Raw genomic sequence first — 13,217 nt, forward strand, 5'->3', positions numbered from 1 at the left:
ATTGTAGGCAGCTGATACCTGTCGACTAACCTGCGCTTAGTCGTCAAACGTCAGGCAAAGAGAGGCGTGGATTATGGTTCCTTATTTTTTGAGACAGGTAAACAATCGATTTTTATATTTAGCTATAACAAACAGTGCAAGAGAAATAGGTGAATATAACATAATATATATAAAGTGCCAGTGTTGTTCAGTGCGTTGATTTCGTGTGGGTTTTGTTTTAATAGCGCAAAAGCATATTTTATTGAATTTCGATAGTACTAAACATTGAAATAACTCAACAACACAGTGGGTTCCGGACGAAGGAAAAACTAATTTGCAAACAAAATAAGTCACCTATTAAGTTAAGACCGTGCCAACAGTCGCTTAACCTCGATTTTTATTCTGATTATTATATCAAATTTCTAGTTTTAATGGTTTTAGACTTACAGCCTGTTGATAGACGGTCAGGCAGGCAGTGGAGACTTTGTAGTAGTATCCGTTTTTACGGGACCCTAAAAAATCATATTGCGAATAAGTACACAGGGCTAAAAAGAGCTTTACAAGCCAAAATTAACTCTAAGTATGTAAAACTAAATCTAATAAAAATAATACTTATTACTCCGATACTTAAAGCGGTTAACAAATAATAACAATAAATTGTTTTTGTAATAACAATAGGCAAGTAAACAGTTAAATAATGTTATTGTTGAAATGAATGTTTAATTGATATAACGAGTAATTAAGATAATTTTATTGTACACACGTGTACTGTACATAAACATATACTTTATCCTTACTAATAACATAGTATATCTGTCTGTCTGTAGCGCTTTCACGCCGAAACTACTGAACGGATTTAAATGAAATTTAGTTTCGCTGGTATTCTAGAGCCTAAGAAAGAATTTAGACAACTTTATAATGCGCGAAAAACCGGCCAAGTACTACCTACTGTACTAGTCAAACTCGTGACACTGCGGGATCCATAGAAATCGTCTAAATAAAAAATAGTTTTATTAAACATTTGAGAGTTGGTAAATAATTAGCTGTTGCCCGCGACTTCGTCCCCGTGGGTAGAAGACATAAGTTATGATTTATACCTGATTTGTTTTTTTCACATTTACCATTGTATCTTCGCTCCTATTAGCCGCAGCGTGATGGTTTATAGCCTAAAGCCTTCCTCGATAAATGGTCTATTCAACACAAACAGATTTTTTTAATTTGGACCAGTAGTTCCTGAGATTACCGCGTTCAAACAAACAAACTCTTCAGCTTTATATATTAGTATAGATATAGATAAGTATAGAAGTATAGATTGCTCACCTACCAACAAATATAAGAAAGTGACAAACGTAGCTTAACCTCGATGTTTATAATTTGTTGAAACAGTGTAGTTATCACCACTGGATCAGCTTAGTGACAATCAGAATGACAGAGAGCGGATCCTTAATAGGTTTTCGTTTTTGTTTTTCGTGAAATGCTGACAAACATAATTAATATTTACCGTTTTGGATAAGAGATTTATGTTTATGCGAGTAATAATAATGATTTATAAGGACCTTATTTACAAAAGATTATCGCTAATCATGTAATATCGCAAATATCACTGAATCTCTTTAATGTACTGAAAATAATTCTGAAAAAAACTTATAAAGGAAAAGTTTAATATAAATATTTATCAAAGCCTAGTATTCTCAGGAGTGCGTGGCTAATTAAATCGATCGCAGGTTAACCTACGCTTGATACGGTAGGCCGTGGATGGGTGACTATCTACGTAATAACTCCTCCAACTTCCCTTTTATTTTGAAAGGCATGATAAATTGTGGCTATCGGCTGTTATTCGTACATCTTTGACAGTCGTTACAGGCAGTCAGAAGCTTGAAAGTCTGACAACCAGTCTAACCAAGGGGTATTGTGTTGCCCAGGTAACTGGGTTGAGGAGGTCAGATAGGCAGTCACTCCTTGTAAAACCTTGGTACATAGCTGAATCTGGTTAGACTGGAAGACGACCCCAATATAGTTAGTATAGCAGGCCGATGATGAAGTAGTCTAGAGCTTGACCTCGGTCTGACTCTGATCGTGCTATTTTCAAATCCTCGTAACATCGTTAGTTTAAGATAACAAAATACAACTGCCTAATGTGTTTGATAAACAACACAATAAAACAATCAATATCCCTTATTAGAAGCTAGAAACTGTTGATGTCATTGATATGGAACCGAAACTAAAAAATGTCTCAAATAAAATATACTCTGAATCCAGAAGCGATATAGGTAGATCTTTTGGATAATTTTCAAAAGGGGTGGAGTTTCAATAAATACATCACCATGACAGGCCGTTTTCGGCTGAGCCTGCAACAAAGGGCTAAAAATATTACAATTCATATTATATTTCGGTCGAAACAATCAACCCACAACAATAATCCCAAAATATTTATTATTCTTATAATACATCTGAAATCGAAATGACCAAATGAAATGAAAAAATGGACCAAAATATGTTTATATAAAATTTTCCTACCGCATTTGCGACGGATAAATTCATGTTGAAAAATAGCCCATTCAGGTCAGACTTGTCAAGGGCATAACACATAGCAATAATCTACGGTTAATCTCTATGATAAGCGAATTTTTGCGTTCAAACCAATAAATAATAATCTTAAACAGCTCATAAAAGTTATAAATTTTATGACTGTTCTCAAAGTAAGATTTACTATGCCGCTCAACGTAGAGCAGATTAAGGGAACACGGAACGACTTGTGTCATATTATTTTATCCCAATAATTATTTAATTACGGAACGGGTATATTTCTTTCCAAAAAGATCCCCGTCTTTTTCCTATTCTACTCCTTTCCTATGAAGTTTCCTGCCGGTTCTTCTCCATAAAAATGACATTTTAGAACCGCACTACAAGTGTCATTAGTTTCATAGTTTTAAAAGTGCCTGGAAAAGGTCTCCTTGGAAAAAGACCATTTTGAACGGATACCAAGAGAAAAACTTTATGTACCTACATCCATTCACTCCTTTAGAGAACTATATTGTTGTTAATTCTCCATTTTGTTTATCAACCTAATTCACTATAATCTCGTCTATTGTGTCTTATATCATAATAATATTATTACAATAAAACGATAACATTAAGTAGACGACTTCAATAAAATAAAGTAGGTCTTAAAATAGAGTTAACAGTTCTCTGGGTTTTGTTTTTCTCTCTAGTCATATTCCTGAGCATTTTATTAGGTATGTGTGAGACTCAAAGAAGAGCTAAGGCATTTTTTGTGTATAAGTAATTGCATCTCATCTAACTTACCACTACCTTAAGAGTAACTTTCTAAGCTACCATATTAATCAATTTTACTAGAATTGTATGGATCATGTTATCTATACTTCTATATACTAATATATAAAGCTGAAGAGTTTGTTTGTTTGTTTGTTTGAACGCGCTAATCTCAGGAACTACTGGTCCAAAAAATATTTTTGTGTTGAATAGACCATTCATCGAGGAAGGCTATAAAACATCACGCTGCGACTAATAGGAGCGAAGATACAATGGAAAATGTGGAAAAAAAACAGGGCAGGTATAAATCATAACTTATATCTTCTACCCACGGGGACGAAGTCGCAGGCAACAGCTAATCTGAAATAAAATGCTTTGAATTAATAAGGTCCTGATTTTGGCCACGACGGGTACTGTCACAATACACCAGTCAGGTAAACTGTCGCTTTCTTCACTCTCATCAGATTAGGTGCAAGACCCTGAGATTTACATGCCTTCCAAAATACATTAGCTCGGTCGGTGTAAGGTTCGAATAGTTGTTCGTGCCTTGGGATCGAATTATGTCTTGGCAATCTAATGGTTTTAAAACTAGACTATCAGAGCAACATTATCACACTTCATCTGAAACCCCTTTGTTCGTTTCAGTGACAACAATCTGAACGATATCATTCCGAGGTTTTAAGGTGCCCATATTCTTAATCTCATTAATTCGGAAGTGATTTATTTCAGGCATGGACCGTATCTGCAGTGCTGACCAACATGATTGGCCAGGGCATGATGCTGGGCTACACCTCCAGCCTGCTCCCCGGGCTGCAGGCCCCTGACTCAACCATCAAAACAGACCTCTACACAGCTTCGTGGATAGGTAAGCTTTGCAGCAAGTTAAAAGTTGAATCGATAAGAAAATAGTCATTAGCTAGCTTTGAAATAACACTCACCAAAATTACAAATTTAAAGAAAAATACAACATTCTTGTCTTTAACCTACTTTTTCTTCCACTGCGACGATGAGAATATTGATTTTAATTCCTCTAAAATGTATTTTCTTTTTCAGCGTCATCCTGTGGCCTGTCCGGTATACCAGGGTTTCTTATATCATCATACCTCATGGACGTATATGGCCGCCGGCTAGCTCATGGCCTCGTCATCCTTCCAGGGATTATCGGCTGGTTGTGTATATACTTTGCTACTGGCATCCCTGCTCTCATGACTGGCAGGATCTTGGGTGGTATCACAGCCGGAGCGACAGTCTCTTTGGGTGCCATTGCCATAGGAGAGTATTCCGATCCTAAGTACAGAGGAGTCTTTTTAAATCTTAAAACAGCATCAGTATGCTTCGGTGGCATGTCTGTCCATATTGCCGGGCACTTTTACCATTGGAGAACTGTGGCACTTATCGGCGCAATTCCTAACATCCTTGCGCTTTTAGTTAACTGCACGTGGCAAGAGAGTCCATGCCTGGCTAGCGTCGAAAGGAGAGTTTGAAAGAAGCAAACGCTCATTTTACTGGCTCAGGGGAAAATCAGAAGCATCCTGCAAGGAGCTGGATAAACTGATTGACGCTCAAATGGAACGACTCTCAGTACCACTTAAGGAATCAACAATCCAGCAAGAAATCATTGATTTCTTCTTAAAGTTCACAAGGAAAGATTTTATTAAACCTCTCATAATAATATTCTTTGGCAGTGTCCTTCTAGAGAGTAGTGGACGACACATTTTTCCCGCGTACGCGCCGCAGATCATAGGTGAAATAACTGGTGACAAGTCACGGTCTTTCTATTATACTTTGGGAATCGACTTGATAATTACTGCAAGTGCTGTTTTCTCCTCAGCTTTAGTCAAAATCTTTAAGCGAAGGACTTTGCTTTTCTCTACTGGTTTTAGTGCAGTTCTAGTCTTAATGATTGTCTGCACCTATCTCTTCTTGGTAGCTAGAAACTTGATTCCAAACGACAAACCATGGATACCAATAGTGATATTTGTCTTGTACTTTATTCTTGCTAACTTAGGTTGTACTCCTATTCCCTTAGCTTTGCTAGGTGAAATATTCCCTTTGCCTCACCGAGGAGTAGGATCAGCTGTGGCTGGAATCTGGATATCCCTAAACGTCATGATAGCACTACAAGTTACTCCATACTTCCTTCTCAACTTAAAAGTTTACGGAAGTTTTGCAGTGTTTGGTACGGGAATGGCAGTTGCCCTCTCGGTCTTGTATTTTATGCTACCGGAAACTAAGGATAGGACTCTTCAAGAGATTGAAGATTATTTCAACAATGGAACGTTTAAAAAGACTGACGACAGAGTAACGTGTGATGATGATGTCGAAGCAAAGGTACAAATGATAAAATAAGAACGGAAAGTGATTGGCGTAGTTAGCAGTTACCTTAACAAGACTCAAATATTTTTATGATTAGTAAAACTGAGATTAATGTTGATATTATCACTTCGAATAAGTAGCAAGATAAGAAGATTTCATTCTAAGATTTAAATGTAATATAAATTAAATGTAATCTATTTTAAAGAATAAAAGTACAATTTTACATAACAGGTTTTATTTCTTGCGACAAATTTGAGGGTTTTTGTAACCATTTGTCCAGCCATTCATCGTCCAGTTTCTTCTGTTGCTCAAATTCTACTGGCCATACGATGCTCTCGATCCAGGGCACGTAGTACGAGACCCTGGTGTACATGCCAGCTGAGCCGGGGATTCCACAGTCTTTGCCATATGATGTTATTCCAATAACGGTGTACAGGCATTTAAAACGATGAATTTGGAGAGGACCACCGCTGTCGCCCTGAGGAATACCAATACAACCTTTTTGAAACCTAATTAAAATCATCTTTTTATTAGGTTCCTGATAATTTTAAATTAATTTGTTGCTCGTACAATGCCCTATGCAACAAGGGTATCCAACTCGCATTACACTCGCACCCTTACATGTGGCGCTTGTGCAATTACTATAGTTATAATAAATAATAATAATAATATTGTTTTAATAAAATGACTTCCGCAGTCAGGAATCCTTGCAACTCGGGGGTTTCACAAAGACTCAGGACAAGCATTCGTTGATCGCCCAAACGCTTGACCCACACGGGGATCGAAACCGTGACCCGTCGCGCTCAGTGGGTTCGGCTTGGTGACCTTAACCATTCGGATATTCTTATTATGACAAGAATTCTTGAAAAATTAAATTTTAATATCATTGTGATACTAATGTTAGCAGTTGATGTTTTTCATAGTAAGAGTTACCTCGCACGTGTCAACAGCTGCATTATAAACTCCGTAGCACATCTGAGTCTTCCGATCATAACCATGCTCTAGCAGTCGGTGAGGCTTGTACATAGATGCACATTCTGAATCGTTATACTGTGTTATTTCAACCTGAAAAAGAACATAATATTATTTTCCAGTTAATTGACTAAGCCCAAGTGATTTGAATGCAATTAATTCGCCTCATAATCTGGTTGTTACGTAATTTATTTCAGTAGTTTGGCTCGTATTTGCAGTGGCGAGTATTGTGTTTTCCTGTAAAATTGAAGAATCATTCGCCGGCAGACTAAAATCATGAAATATTTAAGTTAAGTGGATGTGTGACAGCTCACTAAGCGGCATATAGTTGTGCGGTGAGACATCTTATCTACAATTAAGAGGCAGTGTTAAGCTGTCTCGTATACTCACTACTTGCAGGGTATTCGCTAAAGCCTGTCTGTATCCCAGACGCCCCCATCCCGAAGCCTCAGCTGTACTTATTTCTTCTGTTCCCGTATGAAGGCATGCTGGCAGCAGATCATTGCCAAAATTCATCCTGCAAGATTTTAATAAAGATTTAAACTATCTTTTTTTCTCCAAAGAAATGTATCAATTAGCACCTGGGTTTGGGTTGCATTTTCTACATTTTTAATAAAAAAATTGATGAAATGAAAAAGTAACCAGTGCGACGGTGAACAAAACCAGTAGTTTTTACAAGCAAGCTTCGTAAGTGCCCGCGCCATGATGGGAAAAGTAATACTAAAAACGTAATACTTACTCAGTCTCAGTCTCCAGGAGAGCTATATCATGATATTTGGAAGGTGGCTTATGCTCAGGGTGATTTATAATTCTCTTGACATTATGTATTTTCCAGTACTTCTTAGGGTCTGTGCGTTTTAACAGGCCGAGTGCCGCAAATTTTACGCTGCCCCTGAAAACACATAGTTGTCATAAATTGCTACTATTTTTCTTAAGGCACTATGATACACATATTTAGTTCTGTTAAAGTATTGACGTACAAAGCTCCAGCCGCTGTGCAGTGAGCTGCAGTGAGTATGAACCTCTCGCTGATGACGGAGCCTCCGCACAGCCAATCCGCTGTCTCCACATCATCGCCATACCCGATTAATGCCTGACAAACAAGTTTAGCTCAATCATCTGAAGTAATGATCGAAGATAACGGCAGAGTAAGTTACTGGTGAAGTTATAAATTAAAAATAAATGACGCGGTTTCTACTTTTTCGATGTGGCTTTTTTGAACAATATTAAATAACCCTCCTGGCAGTCGGGTAAAAATCAGCGGTTGATAGTTTGGAGTCTTGGGGCGATTTTTGTTTAAGATGTCACAAAACATGAAATTGATATTTGGATTTACTTTATCCATCAGTTTAGAAACAACGTACCGAGTGTGGGAACTCCCATCTCTCAGCGTCGCGTCCTCCCACGCCCAGAGCTCCATATATTTGTATATCGTAACATTTCTTCTCGTCATTCCAATCCCTCTTTACTCCGGCTACACCACTCCCGTGACATTTGTAAGGTAAACGCTGGAAGTAGTCTATGCATTCTGAAAAATAAAATAGACAAGAAAAAATATAGTTTCTTATAAATTTTATCATCGTCTAGTTTTCTTATGATTAAGGATTCCTGTTGTGACCGACATTAGTCTGGCAACCGAAACTAGGTTTATTATTGATAAGTTAAACTTAAATTAGTTCAAGCTTGAGAGATAGTGCAAAAGTAAATGAAAGTCGATTACTTACTTTTCCACGCGACTGTACCTTCTTTAGAACCGAATGTCCCTAAAGGTAATAAAGCAGTGTCATAGTATCTGAAAGAAGATCAAACAATTTTATTAAATGTGCTAGAAATAATTACGAATAGTTCTGTGATTAACAAATGCTATAAGTCCGAAGAAAATCAAGAAATTTTAGGTACATTCAAATTATTTTATAAGGCATGAAACAATTAATTAGTGAATTTAAAAGAGTAGAAGAGTTTAGACTTTTTGCAACTTTCAAATCTAGGTATTTTTTCCATTTGTTTTTAATTGCCTGCTAAAGGAAACTTTATTTTGCACATACATAAGCTTACGACAAATACAATCACAATGACAACAAACGAACTCACGGTTTTTCAGAAATGCTACAATCTGTACAGCACACAACTGGCAGCTTGCCGCTGTACGAACATATATCCGGTAACTCAGGAAACTGACTTCTTGGATAACCTGCTGTCAACTGAAAAGTATAATGAAGGAGTATGCCAAGGGTGTACGATAAGGCCCTTCTTTGAGTTCTGATAGTTACAGAAATATTGTACAAAAAAATATAATTTGTCGTAATCGATATAATGGGCCCCAATTCTGCCATTTACAATGGCCGACGAATTATTAGAAATTGGATTTAATGTGCACTATTGGTATTATTCTAAGAATTTTTCCAACACAATAATTGGAAATTCTGTCCGGGCGGATCACACACGGTCAATTCAATAAATTTCCAATTATTGTATTGGCAAACTGATAGAGAATAGGAATAGTTTCAAATTTAATCCACTTGCCTCAGCTGCCATTGTAAATAGCAAAATCGGGGCCCAGTCACGCCTACTTATCATATTTACTGCGTCGTCGGCCTACTAGATAACTAACTAGGCGAACTCTCCCGATAAATACGCCTGAGTAAACCGTTATTAAATAGATAATTAAATATAGAATATTATGTAATCATATAAGCAGTTTGGGTGTCAATAATATGTAAGAAACAAGGACATTAAATTGTTTTGAACAAAGAGTGGTCTGATGACCAAGCAGCCGTCAATGCCTGTGAACATTTTGTGGTTAGAAACTGATTGGTCTATAGATATAGGTACACTTACGAATAAATTAATTCTATTGGCTGAAGCACATCTGCCTAGCTCGACACATGTCCCGTTGGCACCCTGTGTGAAGCAAGACGCACCTGAAATTTAACATTTAATGTTGATGTTATATCATGTGCGTGTGTGTTCTCGTAAGAAATTTTGTAACATTTTAATACTGTTTGTTACTAAGCTACAGCTAATTATTTTCAAATGGTTTTTGGCAGTTGAAAAAAAATCTCTCTACAAATTGCTTGATTTCAATCATATTTTAAAAACATGCTTGAATTATCAATAATTGTACTTGCACGATTTCTGTTAGTACCCGCCAGTCAGCCTGGCATTGAGAAAAGGCTAAGAAGTGACTTCATTATGTTATAGAAACTTCTAGGAAGTTTGTTGCACTGTTTCTCTAGAACCAGAAGTCTTTGGAAGCTGCAGGGCATGAGCGATATAGGTTCTGTCTATTTGTCGTTGTTGGCGACTAGTAGTGTGCTTAGTGGCATAATTTGAATAAAAAGTTTGGTAATATTTTGATTGTAATTGATAAAAGTTTAATATAGTTCATATTCCTCATGAGGTAAGTACCAATGAAAAATGAAGCGGACATTTACTTATTAATGTATTTAAACCTATAACGCTCTGTTAAAACATGTTGGATTGCTAGTATAACTCACCCTCCGGCAGTCCGAGTTCGCAAGAGACATAACAGAGACTACACAGGATAACGACCAATGTTTTAACTTTATCTAAATACATGTTCACTAGACATGCAAGTCAGACCACTCAGAAACGCTCACTAAACTTTATTTTCCTTGACATTAACATATTAAAGACAACAAGCACAAAAACAAAAGTGCGAGCTCGTCTCCTTATACGGGTTTTGTATAAATCGTTTTCTTAAAAGCGTTATTATTTCGTCGTCTTTTCGAGACAATTTTAGACCAGGGCCTCGATTCTGCTATTTACAATGTCCGATAAATACATGGAAATTTGATTGAAGACCTCAAAATTTTGCCAGCTCAATGATTTAAAATTCATTGTAATGACAGTGAGTGTTCCGGAATTTCCATTCATCGGAAATTGTAAACAGCAGAATGGGAGCCCTGGTTTTGGCCAGAGCTTTTGAGCGGGCAGAATTTTCACCCCAAGTGAATTATTAAAATGAATAAGAGTATAGAGTTAAAAGTTCCAGAAAGTCTACTCGAGAAATAAATGACAAAAGGCATTTATTTGACCAGGGCCGCAATTCCGCTTTCAACATTATGTACGGGGCGGAACACTCACTGTCAATACGATGAAATTACCAATTATTGAGATGGCAATATCTTAGGAGAAAACGAATTTTGTCATTTTCGTTCTCTAATCGTTATGTAGAGGAATTGGGACCCAGAGGCAGCAATAAAGTATTTACAACGAGTAAAGTTCTAAAATATTTTATTTAATTCTGAAACACCTATGTTAATATGTTATATAACTCAGAAAATAAAGCAATACCGATTAGTAGTACAGTATGTGAGTAGAAAAAACATCATCAAAATAATCGAGAGATGAGATGGCGTCATTAAAACTCCGACGGAACCCTAGACAGCTATTCAAACTTAACTCCGTGTATGAGTCATGAGCTTCGAAGATATTATAGAATTGGAACAAAAAGATAAAGGTCCCTTTAACCTACTGTATATATTCTGTTTGAAATTATTTAAGAATACTTTTAGAAGAAACTGCTTCTGGTAAATGATAAATTCAAGTTTATAAGCCTATTTTAATAACATAAATATCTGTAGATGTTAGTACCAAGCTTCCAAACAAAACTAGTTGTACGAGAGCGATTAGATCCAGACTAGAAATCCTTACTAACCGGTTTGCCGACCTTCAGATGTTCTGTACGATTATGGTTTCTATTCATTTGTTTATAGTTAGGTTAAAATGTCAAAATCAAAATCAAAAAGTTTTTATTTCAAATAGGCCGTATCTCAGGCACTTTTAAAACGTTATATTACTGACTCTAGTTGCACGGTTCCAAAGTTTCATTCTTATGGAGAAGAACCGGCAAGAAACTCCATAAGTTACTCTTTTCTAAATAAAATTTTACAGTAGCATTTTACATTAAAATGAATGTCTGCAAAAACAGCGTAAATTAGCAAAACAAGTATCAAATAGCAAAATGATTATGATTTTCTATAAAAACTGACCTCCAGAGAAGAAAAAATAAAATAACGTTACAATGAAGTAAGTTTTACTGAGGTTTACACTGTTGATACATATACAAAGCATATCTCATAAAAAAAAGAGGAGTGAGGAGGAAAGTGTAAGAGACTTGTGAAGAGATGTCTATCTGATATGTGATTTATTATTAATTTACGTTTATTTTTCAATATTAATTGACTTTTACTAAAATATAAAACATTAAATTAACTAAAATATAAAACAAAAACTAGACTATTATAGTGTAGACAACACTTCAAATTATATAAAAAAAATTGCCAGAATTTTTTGAAGCGTTTTTGTCTTAGGGCCTAGACACCACTAACAAACGACTCCAAATATCGGAATCTGAACTTCCTCCCACCCTCTTTCCCTGATCGGCCCTGGGTAACCCGCTCAACTCAGTCCAGCTCCGCGCGCTCTAGATTCTTCGCCCTTTTCACGTAAAATGGATACTAAAATTAACAACGCTGGGATAATTAAATTAGCTAGCTAAATACAAAATTAAGTAAACGAAGTCACCCATCTTAAATGCCAACCAATACCATCCACCATTTTTATTATTCTGCCATTATGAACAACACCAGTTTGGACTAATATTTGTTTTTTTTTTTAAACTAGAATTGATTTAATAAGAGATGTGGTAAAGGTCGAAACGTTTATACTTATCATTAACTTTTAGGTCGAATCTAGAGGAAACTGACTTACCTACAACCAAAGAGGATATTACAAAAAGGGTAGAAAGAAGATAAATTTATAGTTTCCCGACATTGGCAGGGATGAGGATGTCTTTTTTGACGCTTTTTATATTGATATTTTTAAAAAGGTTTGGTATTTTATATATTTGCTTTTGCTGTATATTTAGATGCTTTTATGTTAAAAAAATCGTACAGTTTAAAGTCAGGCTTAAAAAAACGAAAAGAAAAGTATAACGTGTGTGAATACTGATAACCGTCTTGTTTGAGGGAAAACCTGAAAAAGTGTTAGCCTGTAAACGGCAAATGATATTTCGAACACTCACCAAAATAGCGGTAATGTAGGAAATCGTATGAATTGCAGGTGAAATAAGTTGGGATGATTTTTTTTTACTGTTACCGTTAAGAAATATCTGTATAATATATATTATAAATACATACCTAGGTATTTAAAAATGTGTCATCTTTCCTTTTTATATTTGAGTATATTTGTAGCGCTCATGTTTATTCCACTTGCTACTACAGCGCCCTCTAAATGAAATTGGTTCTCAACTAGCTCTCAACGGTTACTATTTACTACACTGAGACGGTTGGTTCTCCTTACCTCTACCCTCCATAAGATACCCACGAATATTAATATCACAGAGTCTGGCTAAAGAAATTACCTACTCATAGTACACATTTTTCAGCTATTCTATAAACTCTCAAAAAATAAGTCCAAAAAGTTTAAAATGTTATCACCAGTGGTTCAAACTTTTACTGTCAATTTTCTGTTTTGGAATCGGCACCTACTACAAAAAATAACTGCACTGAACGCGTTCGGGCGTCGCTAGTGCTGCTATGCTGTGTAACGCAAAGATATTTCCACTTCCAACGTATCTTGACTTTTAAATAACTGACTAATTATTTTCGTTAATATTTACCTGTATATAGACTTATAGAAATGCAATGATA

The 13,217-nt window shown here is 36.0% G+C and overlaps 1 protein-coding gene and 1 pseudogene across 2 annotated transcripts; one reads left to right on the plus strand and one right to left on the minus strand.

Moving 5' to 3' along the window:
* The first annotated feature begins 5 nt into the window (after positions 1-5).
* On the plus strand, positions 6-5,796 carry LOC113496259 (annotated as a pseudogene).
* Positions 5,787-12,951, minus strand: LOC113496261 (venom protease-like). 2 transcript variants are annotated; one of them, XM_026875438.1, is made up of 10 exons: positions 12,933-12,951; positions 9,379-9,461; positions 8,632-8,741; positions 8,265-8,332; positions 7,905-8,068; positions 7,521-7,633; positions 7,280-7,432; positions 6,931-7,057; positions 6,502-6,633; positions 5,787-6,046 (listed from the first exon to the last, which is right to left on the minus strand). In XM_026875438.1, the coding sequence occupies exons 1-10, from the start codon at positions 12,943-12,945 to the stop codon at positions 5,789-5,791; spliced, it is 1,221 nt and encodes a 406-aa protein (XP_026731239.1). In that variant the 5' UTR covers positions 12,946-12,951; the 3' UTR covers positions 5,787-5,788. The 2 variants fall into 2 exon arrangements, with proteins under 2 accessions (XP_026731239.1, XP_026731238.1); XM_026875437.1 differs by lacking the exon at positions 12,933-12,951 and adding an exon at positions 10,038-11,263.
* Positions 12,952-13,217: the final 266 nt, after the last annotated feature.

The sequence above is a fragment of the Trichoplusia ni genome, chromosome 7 (genome assembly GCF_003590095.1).
Source record: "Trichoplusia ni isolate ovarian cell line Hi5 chromosome 7, tn1, whole genome shotgun sequence".
Taxonomy (NCBI): Eukaryota; Metazoa; Arthropoda; class Insecta; order Lepidoptera; family Noctuidae; genus Trichoplusia; species Trichoplusia ni.